The sequence below is a fragment of the Canis lupus genome, chromosome X (assembly GCF_048164855.1).
Source record: "Canis lupus baileyi chromosome X, mCanLup2.hap1, whole genome shotgun sequence".
NCBI classification, from domain to species: Eukaryota; Metazoa; Chordata; class Mammalia; order Carnivora; family Canidae; genus Canis; species Canis lupus.
In genome coordinates, this window is record NC_132876.1 from 2058161 (window position 1) to 2075229 (window position 17069).

Sequence of the window (17069 nt, forward strand, 5' to 3'; positions counted from 1 at the left end):
GGGCAAGCTTCTCTCTCCCTGGTGCTCACTCCAGTGGGCTCACAGTGTCCCGTGTGGGGTCCTGCCCTGTTGATCTTGATACCAGGAGCCGTGGGCTCTGTCATCCCCACAGCACCAGTTCTCATCTGATTCGGAGCCCAGGTCTGGTGGGGAGGGGGTGCGGACATGGGCCCAGGGGGAGGGGAGGGCGCACACACACACACACACACACACACACACACACACACGCCGGCCAGCTGGTGCAAGGGGCCCGTGGGGGGCTGGCCCCAGGAGGGGAGGGGCCTGTGCAGGTCTGCCGGCTGTTGGAGGGCTGCAAGGATTCCTGCCTCCCCCCTACACCATCCCTCCGCTTGCCTGCCCCCTGCCCCGCGGTGGCCCGCAGGGCACTTGGGGCCAGGCCAGTGTAGCAGCTTTGGGGCCGCGGTCTCCCGGGGAGAGGCCTGTGCGTGGGGAGAGCAGCGGTACCAGTTCTCTGCCTCAGGACTGGCCAAGGCCCCATCCACTGGACCCAAGGCCAGGGTGCTCACCCACAGGAACCTTAGAACCTTCCACATACCAAGGCTTGTCCCTGGCTAGGCATGAAGGGGACAGAGTCCAAGGAAAGCAGGGAGAGGCCGGTCGGGAAGGGGTTTACCGTAAATAAGGACACGCATCTGTGAGCAGGGCGGGTGAGCCCACAGTCCCCTGCCCACTGCCCCCTCAACTCAGTTCGACGGTGGGGAGAGGTGGCTTGGAGGAGCGGGTGTCGGGGAGCCAGTCCCGCCGTCCCGCCCCAGACCCGCCCCAGACCCTCCCGGCTCAGCCAGCGTTTCCCATCAGCAGGATCTCCAGCCTGCTGCGCTCCGCCCAGCATCGGGCCCGAGGGGCGGGGCCGGCGAGCGAGGGGGCGGGGCCTGCGGCCGCCGAGCCCCGCCCCCAGGCCCTACGGAACCTCCCGGAGGAGGGGGCGGGCGGGGCGCGGCTGGGTCAGCTGAGTGACAGTCACGGGACCCAGACCAGCTCGGTCTGGCTTCCTGGAGGAGAAGGAAGGATGAGCGGGGGTCTCCGAGTGTGGCAGGCCAGTGGGGGGGGCCTAGTGGGGAGGGTGTTGTCCTGGAGGACTCCCAGGACGGTGGGGTCATCCCGGGGCGGTCCCGGGTCGGAGGACAGCCCCGTGCAACGGTGTGGGGAACCCTGAGGTCTGGGCTCCGAGGCCTGGGGGCCGAGGGGAGACGGCTCAGGCAGCCTTGGGGTGACCTGGAGCACAGAGGAGCCTGTTCGGGAGGTTGGGACCTGGGAAGATGGGGAGGGCTGTGGGGAAGCTGCGCTTCCAAGTCCCGAGTCCCCCCCAGGACATGGACAAGGAGCGGGAGGCTCTGCAGGCCTGGAAGGAGCGCGTGGAGCAGGAGCTGGACCGAGTGGTGGCCTTCTGGATGGAGCACTCGCACGACCAGGAGCATGGGTGCGCCTCGCCCTTCCGCCGCCCTGAGCAGGGGTCCTTGCCCCTCCTGAGCCTGCACCTCACTCTCAGCTGACTCAGATCTGCTGAGCCCAGCAGAGCAGTGGACCGAGGGCTGGATGCAAGGCCCCTTCCCGCCTTTCAATACCGTGCATCCCACAGGGGTTTCTTCACGTGCCTGGGTCGAGACGGGCAGGTGTATGATGACCTCAAGTACGTCTGGCTGCAGGGGAGGCAGGTAGGGGTGTGCCCAGCCCGGAAGCTCTCCCAGAGGCAGAAGCCGGAGGCCGCCTGGCCTGTCCTCAGTGTGCACACACAAGGCCGGTCATGTCCACACTGTCCCCCCCATGACGGGGGCCCCTTGGGACTCCCTCTCATCCCAGCCCTGAGAACCCCCGCAGCTCCCACTTTAGCCTTATTCCCTCCACTTGCGCACAGGTGTGGATGTACTGTCGCCTGTACCGAAAATTTGAGCGTTTCCGCAGCCCCGAACTTCTGGATTCAGCTAAAGCAGGTGCCCTCTCCCCCCCCCCCCCGCGCCCACCTCCGCAGAGGCGCCTCCCAGTTTACTCTAGTTCCTAGAGAGGTCCGGAAGCTGTCCAGGGCCTGGGGGCACTCGCGAGCGGAACGAAGGCAGGGGAAGGTGGGGTGTCCTCACCTGGGTTCTAGCGAGCTGACTTCCAACCACCAGGTGGCGAATTTTTGCTGCGTTTTGCCCGAGTGGCACCTCCTGGCAAGAAGTGCGCCTTTGTGCTGACGCGGGACGGCCAGCCCATCAAGGTGCAGCGAACCATCTTCAGCGAGTGTTTCTACACCATGGCCATGAACGAGCTGTGGAGGGTGACTGGGGAGGCGCGTTACCAGGTGTGCGGAAGGAGGGCGGCCCCGTGGGTCTCCGTGCCCTCACTCGAGCCGGAAGGGGCCACCTGATGCGTCCCCGATCTGCGCAAGCCACCTTCCTGGGCTCTGGCCGCAGGCTGGGTTGCTGCCCGTCCTGTCTCTGGGCCTCTGTGGCCCCAGGGCTGCTGGCAACGCCCCCACCCCAGCCCCGCTGTGCTGTGTTGTCATGGGTGTCCCCTCCCTGCCGTCTCTACCTCTGAACCCACGGTAGAGGGTAGAGCACAGGAGCACAGAGGGACCAGTCCTTGCAGGGCCCTGGCTGGAAGGGAGCGCTCCCTCCGCCCTGAAGCCCCCCCTGCTTTCTGGCCTCGCTGCCTGGGAGTGGCCTGCAGCCACACACTGGGAGCCCGAGGCAGGGTGGAGCAGAACCCCTCGGGGGCGAGTGGGCCAGCACCCAACCCAGGGCCGGGCCCGGAGTAGGCCCTTGGTGGAGGTGTCTCCCTGTGCATGGGTGGGAGGACGAGGCTCTCCCAGCCCAGGTCAGGACCCGAGGGACCACACTGCACGGAACGCAGCCTCGGCCTGGGCCTCCCCTCGCCTCCTTTCTCCCCACCCAGAACGAAGCGGTGGAGATGATGGATCAGATCGTGTACTGGGTGCGGGAGGACCCCTCGGGGCTGGGCCGGCCCTGTCTCCCGGGGGCCCCCGCCTCTGAGTCCATGGCGGTGCCCATGATGCTGCTCAACCTGGTGGACCAGCTCGGGGAGGCGGACGAGGAGCTGGCGGGCACCTACGCGGAGCTGGGGGACTGGTGTGCCCAGAGGATCCTGCAGCATGTCCAGGTGGGGGGCACACCGGGGGGGGGCGTGGATAGGAGGCTGACACTCGCCTGCTGGACGGGGCCTGGGAGCTGGGGAGTGGGGTGACCCCAGTCCCCACTCTCTGGGGCACCTCCTGTGCCCACACCCACACCCCCAGCTGGGTCCTGACGGCCCCCTTTACAGATGGGGAGACACGGCGGGAGGGGAGAGCTCGGCCTAGACCCTGGGAAAGGTGGGGACCCCGGGGAGCCCGGTAAAGGGCCTCTGGCACCTTAGAGAGCAGGAATCCCAGCCAGATCCAAGGCCTTCTGGGCCTCTGGGGGCAGCCCAGCTGACCAAATCTGTCTTCATTCATTTTTTAAAAGATTTTATTTATTTGAGAGAGAGACAGAGAGGGAATGGGTAAGGGGGCAGGGCAGAGAAAGAAGCAGTCTCCCGGCTGAGCCACCCCTGGACCCTGGGACCGTGACCCGAACCAAAGACCCCCAACCAACCGAGCCCCACCCAGGCACCCCCGAAGCCCCCATTGGGTGTGCCACTCTTCTCACCTCGGGGGCCCAGGCAAGGGTCAGAACTCAACCAGGTCCTCGGGCCCCTTCTCAAGTAACCCCTCTGAGCCAGGCCTGCCCAAGACTGCAGATCCCGGGGTGGAGGCGAGGGCGGGGGGACGGAGGGACAGAGGGACGGAGGGCCTGCCTTCCTGGTTGGACGGGCAGGAGCTGAAGGCAGATTTACCTTCTGTTCCTCTCTTGGCAGAGGGATGGACAGGCTGTGCTGGAGAACGTGTCAGAGGATGGCGGGGAACTTTCTGGTTGCCTGGGGAGGCACCAGAACCCAGGTGAGGAGTAAAGTGGGCTGGGGCTGGCCCAGGAGGAAGGGAATGCTCGGTCTGGGGTTCTGTGCTTTAGCTGTGGGGAGTGCCTGGGGTCTGCCTTCCTCCCCGCACCCTCCACCTGCTGCTGAGGACCAGGCAGGGAAGCCGGGACAGGCCTCCTAGGCTGGGGTGTCCCCAGCAGGGACAGACCCGGAGGGCAAACTTCCTGCGGGGCGGTGGCTATCGTGTGAGCTCCGAGCAGCTCCCAGTGGAGGAGGAGGGAGGGAGGCACAGTGCTCAGCACGGGAGGTTGAGCCCCCCCCCCCGGAGCATCTGCTGCCTGCCTTATCTGGAGCACTCACCAGGCCATGCGCTGGAAGCCGGCTGGTTCCTGCTCCGTCACGCCATCAGGAAGGGTGACCCCGAACTTCGAGCCCGTGTTATCGACAAGTTCCTGTTGTTGCCTTTCCGCTCTGGATGGGACCCTGACCACGGAGGCCTCTTCTACTTCCAGGACGCCGATGGCCTCTGCCCAACCCAGGTGGGGATGTGCCCAGGGCCACACGGTACCGGCCTGTTCAAGGCTTTCTTCCCTGGGAGGTGGGTGCCGTCATCACCCGGGTGGGTCATAGAGGCGGCCTGGGTCTCAGAGCGAGGAACTTGCCCAGTGAGACCCTGGGGGTAAACTCCTGACTTCGACACCAGCCACCAGCGGCCCTCGACCTCCTGTGCATAGGGAGGCTGTTAGGGAAGGCAGACAATGCCAGTTCTGAGACATGTGTCCCCTTCATCTGTGAAAGGCTCTCGGGTGGGTGACTGCAAGGTGTCAGTGGCGGGGGCAGATCGCTCCCTTATGTCTGTTGCCTCTGATCGCGTTTTGATCCTGCTGAGATCCGCGGGGGTGACTGACCCTGCCACCGGCAGGAGCTGGTGTCCAACGGGCTTTAGACAGACAAGACATGGTTTCGAGTCCAGGGTTAAAGGGGAGGTCACCCCGCCCTGGCCCTTTGGAAGGGGCATCTGGTCAAGAAGCTAGTCCCATTCAGACGGGCCATTCAGACCCTCAGGGACATCCATCCCATGACGAAGCTCCAAGTGCTTGGGCCGCGCGGAGTCTGAGCCATGATCTGGAGGATGGGCTGAGAGTGGTGGCGGGCGGGGTGGGGGGCGGCGGGTTCTCAGACACCTGCCCCTGCTCTGCTCTCAGCTGGAGTGGGCCATGAAGCTCTGGTGGCCACACAGTGAAGCCATGATTGCCTTCCTCATGGGCTACAGTGACAGCGGGGACCCCACCTTGCTGCACCTCTTCTACCAGGTGGCTGAGTACACCTTCCGCCAGGTAGGTGCTGCTTCCTGGTCCAGAGCCCTCTATGGGCTCAGGGTGGGTGTGGATGAGACGGCAGGCAGCCACTCCTCTCCAGGTGGGCCTCAGCCAGGCTTCCTTGGGCTGTGGGAGGAGGCTAGGCCCCGAGGGGGACGCTCATCCCACACCCCCTTCTTCTCTCCCTCACTGGGCACGGTCCCTCAGCTGGCCTGAGTTCCTGGAGGTCCGGCCTCTGCTCCTCTGGAGCTGATGTTTTGGTTGCGGGGTGTGTGTGGGGGGGGTGGGGGCAGACTATAAACAAGTAAACAAACATATAGACGGTAATGACAGCTTTGGAAAACAGATCAAGGTCAGGGGACTGGGGGATGAGCAGGAGGCAGCAAAGGCAGAGGGGGTTGCCCTGCACAGAGGAGTTACCTTGTGGGATTTAGGCATTACTGGGTCCTGGGGCTTCGGGAGGGGAGTCTATAGAACATGGGCAAAGGCAAGGAGACAGGAGGCCAGTGAGGATGGGGGCCTGGCCTGGGGTGTGAGCTGCAGTGGGCAGAGGGGTCAGAGTCTGCACTGGCCACGGTCACTTGGGTGTTTTTTTTTTTTAAGATTCTATTTATTTATTCATGAGACATACACAGAGAGAGAGGGGCAGAGACAGAGGCAGAGGGAGAAGCAGGCTCCATGCAGGGAGCCCGATGCGGGACTCAATCCCGGGACTCCAGGATCATGCCCTGGGCCAAAGGCAGGCGCTAAACAGCTGAGCCTTCCCTCACTTGGGTGTTAGAAGGAGGTAGAGGATACTGTGAGCCGGGAGGCAAAGTAAGCTTTTGGGTACAGAAGGGGAAGAGAAGAGAGAATAGGAGACAAGGATCAGCTGTGAGGTAGGAAGGAAGCCAGGGGTCTCCCAGAAGCAAAGCCCTGTGAGCGGAGTGATGTACCAGCTGGTGCTCAGGGGTCACCTTGGGTGCAGCGCCTGCCGACGAAGACTCTTCATGTGTTTCTAACGCCGTGATCCCCTGGCTGGTCAATCCCAGTACAGTAGGGACGCTGTTATTCTGGGGTGTGTGGGCTTCGAAACCTGGGAGAAAATTATACCTCCATTTGCACCAAATTGGAACCCAGCGTTTGCTTCCACAGTGGTGTCAGTGGTGCCAGACTTTGCCATCAGTAGAGGTCCCCAGTGTGTTCACATTACAAGCATTGCACAGACACACATCACTGCTTCCAAACACAGGAATCCGGAGACCTGAGGCTGTTCATATCGAATGCACTGCTAAAGAGCATGTGTTAAACAGCACCAGTTTTAACTGCATGAAAGGGGATTTAAGGAATACCTTTTTTTTTTTTTTTAAGATGTATCTATGAATTTGAGCGAGGGAGGGCCAGAGGGAGAATCTCCAGCCCAGGCCTCTGTGGGGGAGCAACTTGCTTCAAAGTTACATGGAGGTCCCCGCCTCCACCAGGGTTGTTTCTTTAAATCATTTTTTATTTAAATACAATTTATCGACATGATCTGTGTCCACGCACTCAGCTCAGCAGAGGGGACAATGTATGCATTTGTAACCACCAGGTCTGGAACATTTTGGTCATCCCCAAACAGGGTGCTTCCCAGTCCCACTTGTGGGGTGTCGAGTCCGAGCCCGTGCCCCCCCCCCCCAGGGTTATGTAGCTGCACACTCACATCCCCGGGCAGAAAGGGGAAAGCCCCACGCCTTCATCTCGGCCCTGGACGCGGTCTCGCCTTGAAAAGCGCTGATTCTGGAGCCACCGTCCTGAGCCGTGACCGCGGGGGAGCGGTGCGGTGGGGACGGTGAACGCCCCTTTCCCTGGCCTTGTGGCCCCAGGGAGACTCCTGCAGACCCTGGCTGTCACCGTCTTGTGATTGCAGTTTCGCGATCCTGAGCACGGGGAGTGGTTTGGCTACTTGACCCGAGAGGGGAAGGTCGCTCTCACCATCAAAGGGGGTCCTTTCAAAGGTGAGTGGGGGACGGCAAGGGCGGCGCCGCAGGGGCTTGGGGCCGTCGGCTGCCCCTCGGCCTGCGACCCGCTGTCCTGCCTCTCCCCGCAGGCTGCTTCCACGTGCCGAGGTGCCTGGCCATGTGCGAGGAGATGCTGGGCGCTCTGCTGGGCCGTCTCGCCCCGGCCCCGAGCCCCGGCCCCGGCTCCCCCGCCGCCGTCCCCGCCCGCCAAGCCGCGAAATAAAGCTGAGCCTGCTCCACTGGCCGTGTGCGCGCGTCTGTGGGGTCGCGGGGAGGGGGCGGCCGCCCACCTGGCGGCAGGGTACCTGCGGCCCCCGCCCGGCCCCGCCCCCGGCCCGGCCCCGCCCCCGGGCGCCCGCCCCGCGCCGCGGCCATTGGCTCGGCCCCGCTCCGCCCCGCCCCGCGGACGGGTCCCGCCCCCGGTCAGCCGCGGGGGCGGGCTCGGAGGCGCGCACTTCCGGCCGGTGGCGGGGCCCGGCGCGCACCGCCCCTTCCGCCGCCGCCCCCGCGAGCCCCGAGACCCAGCTCCAGCCCCGGCCCCAGCCCCGGCCCGGCCGCCCCGGCGTCGCCTTGGAGCGCGGCGGCAGCAGCTGACTGCGTCTAGACCCGCTGGGAGCCGCGAGCCCCGCCGCCGTTATGAACATCCGCAATGCGAGGGTGAGGGGCGGGGGCGGGAGGCTGTCCGCGCCGCGTGGGTGCGGGGCCCGGGGCCGCGTGCGCATGCTCCCGAGGGACCCGGCCGGGCCCCGGGCGGCTCGCCCCGCACGCCTGCGGCCTCGGGGCACGGACAGGTGAGGGCCCCCGTCCCCGCGGCGTGGACGTGCCGCAACGGGGATGTCGGGGCGCCCGTGCACGGTGTCCCGGAGCCTCCCGGCGCTCCCGGCCGTCCCTGGGACCGAGGAGCTCTGCACGGCGGCTGTGCAGACGGTGACGGCGCCCGCCCGGCCCCGCGGGGGCGGGGGTCGGGGAGGAGAGCGACGGGGAGCTGGCTGCTAGGGCGGCTGAGGCCTACTCGGTCACCACGGCCCCTGGCCCGACCGCGCTCCCTGCCCGCCTTCCCGCAGCCGGAGGACCTGATGAACATGCAGCACTGCAATCTCCTGTGCCTGCCCGAGAACTACCAGATGAAATACTACTTCTACCACGGCCTTTCCTGGCCCCAGGTGGGCAGCTCGGAATTTCGGGAGGGGGCAGAAACCAGGCCAAGGAAGATCCACGTGGGAGGAGCAGCAGTGGGCTGTGCGGCAGGCAAGCCAGCTAGTGGACCTAGGGGTCGGGAGCTGTCACTAAAGCCACCCCTTGACCCGTTTCTGTCATGCACCCAGTGACAGGCCAGCAGCGGGACCAGGGGTCTGCCACGGGCTCGTCCAGCTCTGACAGGAAGTTATTTTCTGACTTCTTTCTCTTCCTTGTCACCCAGCTCTCTTACATCGCAGAGGATGAGAACGGGAAGATTGTGGGGTACGTGCTGGCCAAAATGTGAGTCACCAAAGACGGAGACAGAAGCCTGGTGCCAGAGTTGGGAGTGGATGGCGGGAGGGTGAACGCCAACACCACGTGTGTCAGCTGGATGCTGCCCTGCCTCGCTACTTCCTGTTTTAAGGGATTAATATACTAGTCTTCACTTCACTTTCCAATTTACAAAAAACTGGGTGGGAAGGATAGACTTCCTGGGTACTCCTTACCCTTTGCCCCCTAGTTTTCTCGATCGTTAACATCTTGCAGTACGTTTGTGACCGTGGATGAACCGGTATTGCCACATGACGGAGATGTGCTTTGTGTTGTACTTTCTGTGGATTGGGGCGTGTGTCTAGGAACGCGTATCTGCTGTTCCACACGCAGGAGCTTCAGTGTCCTAAAAACCTTCCGGGTTACTTCACTTCTCTCCCCACACCCCACGGGAACCACAGACATAGTCACTTACCACGTCTGTAGTTTCTCTTCTCCAGAATGTCATAGGATGGGAATCCTACAGTATGTGGCCCTTTCACGTTGGCTCCTTTCGCTTAAGTCTTGTGCATCAAAAGTTCCCCCATGTCTTTTCATGGCTTCGTAGGTCAGTTCTTTATGGCACGATCAGCATTCCCATTGTACCCCCCCAGACGCTGCATTTGTCTTTGGGCCACTGTGTGGGCTTGTGAGCGTCCCAGCTCTCCTCCCTCTGGGGTCCAGGGAGCGAGGGACTTCGGAGCCACCAGAGGACTTTGTGCTCCTGCTTGGCACGCGCCCCGGGAATGTGGGGTGGTGACTGCATCTGCACCAGGCTCCTTTCTAGCCTCTCCTTTCTTCTTGTTCTAGGGAAGAGGACCCGGATGATGTGCCCCATGGACATATCACCTCCCTGGTACATGAGGCCTGCCCAGGTCCTGGCATGGGTGGAGGTGGGCTTAGTTGAGGCAGCCCTCAAGGTCCCACTCTTCTCCCACCAGGCTGTAAAGCGTTCCCACCGGCGCCTTGGCCTGGCTCAGAAGCTGATGGACCAGGCCTCCCGAGCCATGATCGAGAACTTCAATGCCAAATACGTCTCCCTGCATGTCAGGAAGAGGTGGAAGCCAGGCTGAGGGAGGAAGGGAGGGGTGGGGGGAGGAGGTACTGTCTTCATGTGGGTCCTGGGGTGCCTTGGCTCTTGGAGAAGATCTGGGACTAGTGGGGAGGGGGGCACAGGGAGGGGGGGCCAGGCCTGGACGTGCCGTCCCTGTCTGGCCCAGTCTGTGCAGCTCAGCAGCGCCTTGTTCCCCTGCAGTAACCGGGCCGCCCTGCACCTCTATTCCAACACCCTCAACTTTCAGTAAGTAGATCAAGATTTTTCTAATGGAATGGGGTGGTCCCAAGTCTGGCACATCCAGGCATCTGAGACAGGCTGAGCTGCCTTCCAGGTGGAAGGATGTGGGCGACTGGGGAGAGACCTGGGCTCAGCTGAGATGGCGAGCAGGCCGTGGACTTCCAGACATTACCAGAATGTCTCCTTCAGGCTCTGTGGGGACGACAGCTGCCTGCTGCAGTCTGCTCAAAGCACGTTGTGATGCAGGAGTGTTTGGTGTGGCTGGTTGTGTCGCTCGATGCCGGCTAGGGCTAGGTGGAGGGCCATGTGGTGAAGCGCAGTCTTCTCAGTAGAGGTTCGGGAGTAGAGGTGAGGGCCCGGGACATGAGCAGAAGCAGGGCTCAAGGTGGCCTGGCACCTAGAAGCATCTAAGAGCAACCAGGAGAAAGGAGAGTGTGGTGCTATGGAAACCTAAGCACGTCCAGGCAGGTAGAGTCATCGGCAAGAGCAGTGGAGGGATGCAGAGCCCTGGGGTATCCTGGTGGATGAGGGCAAGCCCACTTGAGGACATGGGAGTCTCTGTGTGCCTGGCGCAGAACAGAGAAAACCTGGCAGGGAAGTGATGTGGTGGAAGCTGCTCGAAGGGGAGGCTGGGGGTGGAGGACCCCCAGAGACAGCTTCAGCTTCAGTTTGCTGGGGGTGAAGAGGGACCGCCAGGAAAGGCATTCAGGGAGGGGTCCTGATCTGGATATAGAGTCTCTGGTGGCCAACAGTTGTGGGGTCTCGGGGCTGGCCAGCTCTCCTAGGCCATCAAGTCCAACACCCTTCCAGTGGCAGGGTACCCGAGTGTGTGCATCCATCCTCCACTGCAGGCTTGGCCCCTAAGGTCCTCAGAGCAGGGGTCACAGGGCCTGGCAGTGACTGTCAGGAACCAGAGGTCCCAGCTCCCGTCCTCCTCCATTCCAGTGGCTAGGCCCAGGAGTCAGCCTTGGTTGCTCAGTGAGTGACAGGGAACAGGGCATGGAGGGAAGGGAACAGCTAATTCAGGGCTTGGGCTCACAGCAAACCACAGAAACAGATGTGTGGGAGCCAGCTTAGGGACACAGGACAGTGGGAACCCCCAGAGGGTGCAAGGCGCTGGGTGCTACTTGCTGCCTACTGCTGGCGAGCGCAAAGGGCAGGCCGCGTCGGAATGGGCTTGCTGTCTCCGTCAGGGAAGACAGACGTGCCGCCGCACTAGCGCAGGATGCCAGAAGACTGAGGAGACTTGACCCTCTGATTTGGGTCGTTCTTTTCTGCTCCTCCTGCTCCCAGGATCAGCGAAGTGGAGCCCAAGTACTACGCCGATGGGGAAGACGCGTACGCAATGAAGCGGGACCTCACCCAGATGGCTGACGAGGTGAGTGTCCCTTGGGGTGCCTGAGGCTGTCGGAGGCCCTCAGAGGCTGTGCTGCCCAGTCGGCGCCCCTTCCCCTCACGTTCTCAGCTGCCAGGCAGGGAGCAGGCCATGGCCGGGCTGGAAAGGAGGTATCACCCCAATGTTCCCTTCTCTGCCAAAGCCTGTCCTGTCTGAGGCGTGATGGCAGAGGAGAGGGAGGAGGCTCTTGGAAGTGCCCAGAACTTGGTCCCCTGGTCTCAGGGGTGAGACTCGGCTGGGCAGAGGAGAAAGTCAGGGTCCTGCCCCAGGCTCGTCAGGGGCCAGGGCCGTTCTGAGGGCTTGGTGGCAGCCCGTGTGAGGGAGGCATGTGCACGCTCACTCAGAGGAGATTGCAGGGCCCAAGAGGTCTCCTGCCCCAGGCCTGCCGCCCTTCATCCCCGGTGTGGGGGGCGGCGGAGGGCCTGCGTGCTCAGGAGACTTAGGTCCCGTCTCCCCTTCCGTCCCCCCGGGCTCCTGGCGGCAGCTGCGAAGGCATCTGGAGCTGAAGGACAAAGGCAGACACGTGGTGCTGGGCGCCATCGAGAACAAGGTGGAGGGCAGGGGCAGCTCGCTTCCGAGCTCTGGAGACGCCTGTCGTGACGAGAGAGGCCTGGCTGCTGACGATAGCGGGGGCGACAGCAAGGATCTCAGCGAGGTCAGCGAGACCACAGAGAGCACCGACGTCAAGGACAGCTCAGAGGCCTCTGACTCTGCCTCCTAGAGCCCGCACTTGCTCCTCACCCCACCCTGGCCTGCCCATCCTGTGCTCGCCCCTCGAGGTTTCCCAATAAACTTCCCCCAGTGGCCTTGGGGAGTGTGTGTGTGCGAGTATGCACATGGGGGGCGGGCGGGGGGCCACCTCTCTCCAGCCACTCTGTGTCCCTGTGGTTATGGACATCACAGCCTTTCAGCACCGCATGCCCTCCAGAGCCAAGTAGAGGGGATTTGGAGGTGGGGCTCCCATGTCTGATGGCTTTCGGCACCTTTGGGCCCGGGAGAGGGACACCCTGGAGTTCTGGAGGCTGGTTCCTGCCGGGAGGCAGATGCTCTGCTGCTGCCTTGCTGGGCTCCTGATGCCTAGAGTCCAGCTGCTCACTGGGCTTATCTGGTGCCGTCCTGTCTTGTCATGGCCCAAGCAGCCACCCAGTTGCTCAAGTCCTGGCAGCTGTCCTTGATTCCTCCCTCCCCTGCCATCCAGAAGATCAGGAAGTCTGGTGTGTTCGACTACCGTAATACCCATGGAATCTGCCCCCTAACCTAAGCCTTCATTTGGAAATAGTTGATAAACTTTATTTTTAGTACAGCGTTAGGTTTACAGAACTGAGCCATTGGATAGTTCCCTGGAACCTCCCTCCGGCCTCCTTCACCATCCCTGAGTTACTTTGTATCAAATGTTATATTTTGTATCAAATGTTACATGAGCCAACATTGATACATTATTAGCCCTAGTCCCGACTGATGGTTCCTTTTTCTGTTGCACATTCTGGTTTTGGACAAAGGCATAAAGTCATTTCCTTTTTTAAAAAAGATTTTATTTATTCATGAGAGACAGAGAGAGAGAGGCAGGCAGAGACCCAGGCAGAGGGAAGAGCAGGCTCCATGCGGGAGCCCGATGTGGGACTCGATCCCGGGTGTCCAGGTTCATGTCCTGGGCCGAAGGCAGACGCTAAACGGCTGAGCCATCTGGCCTGCCCTTTTTTTTTTTGTTTAAAGATTTTAATGTCATTTTTAAAAAATTCTTTTGAAAGATTGATTTGGGAGAGTGTGAGCATGAGCAGAGGGAGGAGCAGAGGGAGAGGGAGAAGCAGACTTCCTGCTGAGCAGGGAGCCCCATGTGGGGCTGGGTCCAAGAATCCCAGGGTCTTGACCCGAGCCGAAGGTAGATGCTTTACCTACTGAGCCACTCAAGTGCCCTGCACAGGGTCATTTCATACAGAACATGAGCCCTGTTTTTTTTTAATTGGATTGGTCGGCATAACAATGTTAGATCAATTTCAGGTGTAAACAGTGCTGCGCCACGTCTATAGGTGATGCTACGCTCAGCACAGGTGGAGCTCCCATCTGTCACCACGCGCTGCTGTTACGGTGTCCTTGTATTCCCGGTGCTGTGCCTTTTATTCCCCATACACTCATCCCACAACCGGAAGCCTGTATCTCCCCCTCCTCTTAACCCAGTTTGCCCATCCCCCTTCCCCTCTGGCAACCAGTTTGTGCTCGGTATTTTATTTTTTATTTATTGACAGAGCGGGAGCGGCCACACGCAGGGGGAGTGGCAGGCTCCCCGCCCAGGGCGGGTGCAAGCGGGGCTCGAGCCCAGGACCCTGGCATCACGACCTGAGCCCGAGGCAGACGCTTCGCCAGGCGCCCCGCGCTCTCCGTGGGCGGGCTTCTGTAAGCCGTCCGTTTTCCGTGGCTTTACTCCAGCCCGGAGATTTGCTCCCGCGCCTTTGTCCCCGTCCCCGTCCCCGCCCGGGGCTGCACAGCGTCCCCCGCGGCGGTTAGGCTCGGGCAGGCTCTGCCTGGGCTGCCCGCCGCGGCGGGGCTCAGCGCCCCGGAGCTGCCCCTGTGCTCGCTGCGGCTGCCCGTGCAGACGGTGCGCGGCTCCCCGGCGAGGCCCGCTAGGCGCCCCCGCCCCCGGCGGCAGCTCGCTGCCCTCTCCTGCGCCGCCCGCCACGCCACGTGACCGCCGCGCAGCCGGAGCCCAAAGCCGAGGGGGCGGGGCGCAAAGCTGCGCCTGCGCCAGCCCGCCCGCCCGCGGCGCCCCGCCCCGCCCCGCCCCTGCGCCTGACGTCAGGGCCGCTCGCGTCGCCCGCGCGGCCGCCTCCTTTCCCAGGCTCTGAGTGGCCGGGCGGCGGCGGGGCGGGCCTTCCCGCGCGGGGCGGGCATGCGCACTGCCTCGGCCGCGCCCCAGCGCGGGGCGGGGGCCCGCGGTCGCTCCCACGGCGCCCGGCCGCACCCTCCTCCGCCGCGGCCGCCCGGGGCCCGGCCCGCCCCCTGCCCTGCGTGCCCCGCGGCCTGGGGCGGCTGGGCGGCTTCCCGCGGCCGGGTTTCCTGGGCGGAGGTGGGGGCCGCGGCGGGGGCGGGGCGGGCGGGGGAAGCCGCAGGCCGCCGGCCCCTGGGGCCCAGCGCTTCCCGCGCCTCTGCGGCCGCCGCCCGTGGGAGGAGCGGCTCCGGGGCGGGGCGGCGCGGCGCGGCGGGGAGGCGGGCCCGCCCCTCCCTCCTCGCCGCGGGGCTGGGGGGCTCCGGGGACGGCCCCGCAGGCGGAGCGCCCGTGCGCCTGAAGCCCCATCGCTGGCGCCTCCTAGAGAGCTCGTGGGAAAATAGGGGCCCCGCGGCGTCTCCCGTGGGACCTTCCCTGCCCGCTTAATGCTCCCCCCCTTCTCGCTCTGACGCCCAGGCTTAACGTGGAGCTCGTGTCCCTCTGGCCCATCCTCCGCGCCGCACACCTGACCACGGCGGCCCCGAGGTCGCCCTCAGGACCCAGTGTTTACTCCGCTCCTCAGCTCCTGGACCGAGGTCCCAGAGGTCCCATCGGGTCCTCGCCCTCTGCAGGATAATGGGCTTTGGGATTCTTTGAACGGGAATGGAGGGGCGTGAGGATGGAGAAAGCGCTAGGCCCTCAAAGGCCAAACAAGCGTCCTTTTTTTTTTTTTTTTTTTTTTTTTATTTAGTCATGAGACACGGGGATGGAACTGGAGGGTATTATGCGGAGTGAAATAAGTCAGTCGGAGAAGGTCAAACATTGTATGGTCTCATACATTTAGGGAATATAAATCATAGTGAAAGGGAATAGAAGGGAAGGAGAAAAATCGAGTGGGAAATATCAGAAAGGGAGACAGAACACGAGAGACTCCTAACTCTGGGAAACGAACTAGGGGTGGGGGAAGGGGAGGAGGTCGGGAGGTGGGGGTGACTGGGTGGGGCACTGGGGGGGCACTTGATGGGATGAGCACTGGGTGTTATTCCATATGTTGGCAAATTGAACACCAATAAAAAATAAATTTATAAAAAATAAAAATAGTCATGAGAGACAGGGAAAGAGAGAGATAGGCAGAGGGAGAAGCAGGCTCCACGCTGGGAGCCCAATGTGGGACTCGACCCAGGACTACAGGATCACAACCTGGGCTGAAGGCAGGCGCTAAACCGCTGAGCCACCCAGGGATCCCCAAACAAGTGTCCTTACAGCCAGGGCTTTTTATGTCAGTTTTATTTTTAAAGATTTTATTTATTTGTTCATGAGAGACACAAAGGAGAGGCAGAGACACAGAGGGAGAAGCAGGCTCCCTGCGGGGAGCCCGATTAGGATTCAATCTCAGGACCCCAGGATCATGCCCTGGGCTGAAGGCAGATGCTCAACCGCTGACCCACCCAGATGCCCCCCCTTTTTAAAAAGATTTTATTTATTCATGAGACACACACACAGAGGCAGAGACACAGGCAGAGAGAGAAGCAGGCTCCATGCAGGGAGCCCGATGCGGGACTCGATCCAGGACTCCAGGATCACGCCCAGGGCCGAACGCAGGCACCAAACCGCTGAGCCACCCAGGGATCCCCCTCCTCCTTTTTTTTAAGTCAGTTTTAAAGCAGCGGCCAAATGGGGCATCGCATGAGTATTTCTGGAGCCATAAAAGGATAGAAGAGAGCATTTGAAAGTAGGGGCTGAGGCGAGTTCAGCAGCAGTTTCCTGTGGGCTTGCCCTCCGTGCATGGCTCTGCTGGGTGGGCGAGGGACTAAAGGGGGCCGGTCAGGGCACAGTTGGAGGGTAGGGGCCAAGGCATGTTGGGGTTAGCTTATGAGGTATGGGGCATGGGTTCCTGACACAGGAACAGGTTTGGGGGCGGGAGTGCCTGGACATGCTTCGGGAAGGGGTAGGAGGCTTGCCTGCCTTGCTGGAGGACTCCCAACAGTGGTAGTGCTGACGTCAGCTCCTGGAAGCCCAGGTCCTGGGCCTGCTGGTGTCTTGCCAGCCCCGGAGCCTTCCAACCCCAGGCGCCTTGGACGCGTGGTGTCTTAGAGAAGGGCCTTGGTCCTGGGTGGGAGTTAGGGTTGTAGGGCAGGGAGGTGGGGAGGTCTGTTTTCCCCTTCTGAGCAAGAGGATTGCTCGTAGCTTACAGGCAGGAAGTGCCTGCACAGTCTCCCCCACTCTCCCTCCCCCTAAGCTGCGGGTCGAGGTCCCATGTGCCCACATTTGCACTGAGACTGACTTTGACATCCTTGCACACACGTGTCTACATGGAGTCCTTGCACTAGTGCTTATAGGCTTGCCTCACCTCCAGGGGCACAAGTCTGGAGTTCAATTGCCTGGCCCCTCGCCCCCCGCCCACCATCTGTACCCCAGGGATTCCCTCCCACCCAACTGAAGACCGTTGTCTGGTCTGCTTTGTCAACTGCCACCTGCATCCTGCCTTCCCAGTTTACTGGACCAGATCCATTGCCCTTTGGCTTCAGGTTGGCAGAGAGGGGTGGAGGGCGACTCCAGCACCCCCGGATGAGGGAGGCCCCCAGATTGGCCCCCAGGCTTGCTACAGCTTTGCGATGGCTGAGGGGGGGAGGACGAAGGCTGAACCCCCAGCCCCAAGCCTAAGACAGGGCAGGTGCAAGGGCAGGCCAAAGAAGGCAGAAGAGGCTCTTCCGGCAGCAGGAAGTGGTAGGAAGTGGTAACTACCTATGGGGAAATGAGG

General features: G+C 62.4%; 2 protein-coding genes across 4 annotated transcripts; both read left to right on the forward strand.

Moving 5' to 3' along the window:
- Positions 1-912: 912 nt before the first annotated feature.
- Positions 913-7449, forward strand: RENBP (renin binding protein). Its single transcript, XM_072816932.1, has 11 exons — positions 913-1057; positions 1332-1441; positions 1601-1676; positions 1877-1952; positions 2130-2302; positions 2896-3120; positions 3856-3937; positions 4279-4454; positions 5121-5252; positions 7120-7207; positions 7300-7449. Exons 1-11 carry the CDS (start codon positions 1031-1033, stop codon positions 7431-7433), a joined length of 1299 nt encoding a protein of 432 aa, XP_072673033.1. The 5' UTR covers positions 913-1030; the 3' UTR covers positions 7434-7449.
- Positions 7450-7685: 236 nt separating this feature from the next.
- On the forward strand, positions 7686-12194 carry NAA10 (N-alpha-acetyltransferase 10, NatA catalytic subunit). Of its 3 annotated transcripts, none has more exons than XM_072816933.1 (8): positions 7686-7867; positions 8275-8373; positions 8631-8689; positions 9509-9554; positions 9640-9755; positions 9954-9998; positions 11286-11370; positions 11873-12194. In XM_072816933.1, exons 1-8 carry the CDS (start codon positions 7847-7849, stop codon positions 12107-12109), a joined length of 708 nt encoding a protein of 235 aa, XP_072673034.1. In that variant the 5' UTR covers positions 7686-7846; the 3' UTR covers positions 12110-12194. The 3 variants fall into 3 exon arrangements, with proteins under 3 accessions (XP_072673034.1, XP_072673035.1, XP_072673036.1); XM_072816934.1 differs by having other exon boundaries at positions 7714-7867; positions 8631-8671; XM_072816935.1 differs by lacking the exon at positions 7686-7867 and adding an exon at positions 7946-8001.
- Positions 12195-17069: the final 4875 nt, after the last annotated feature.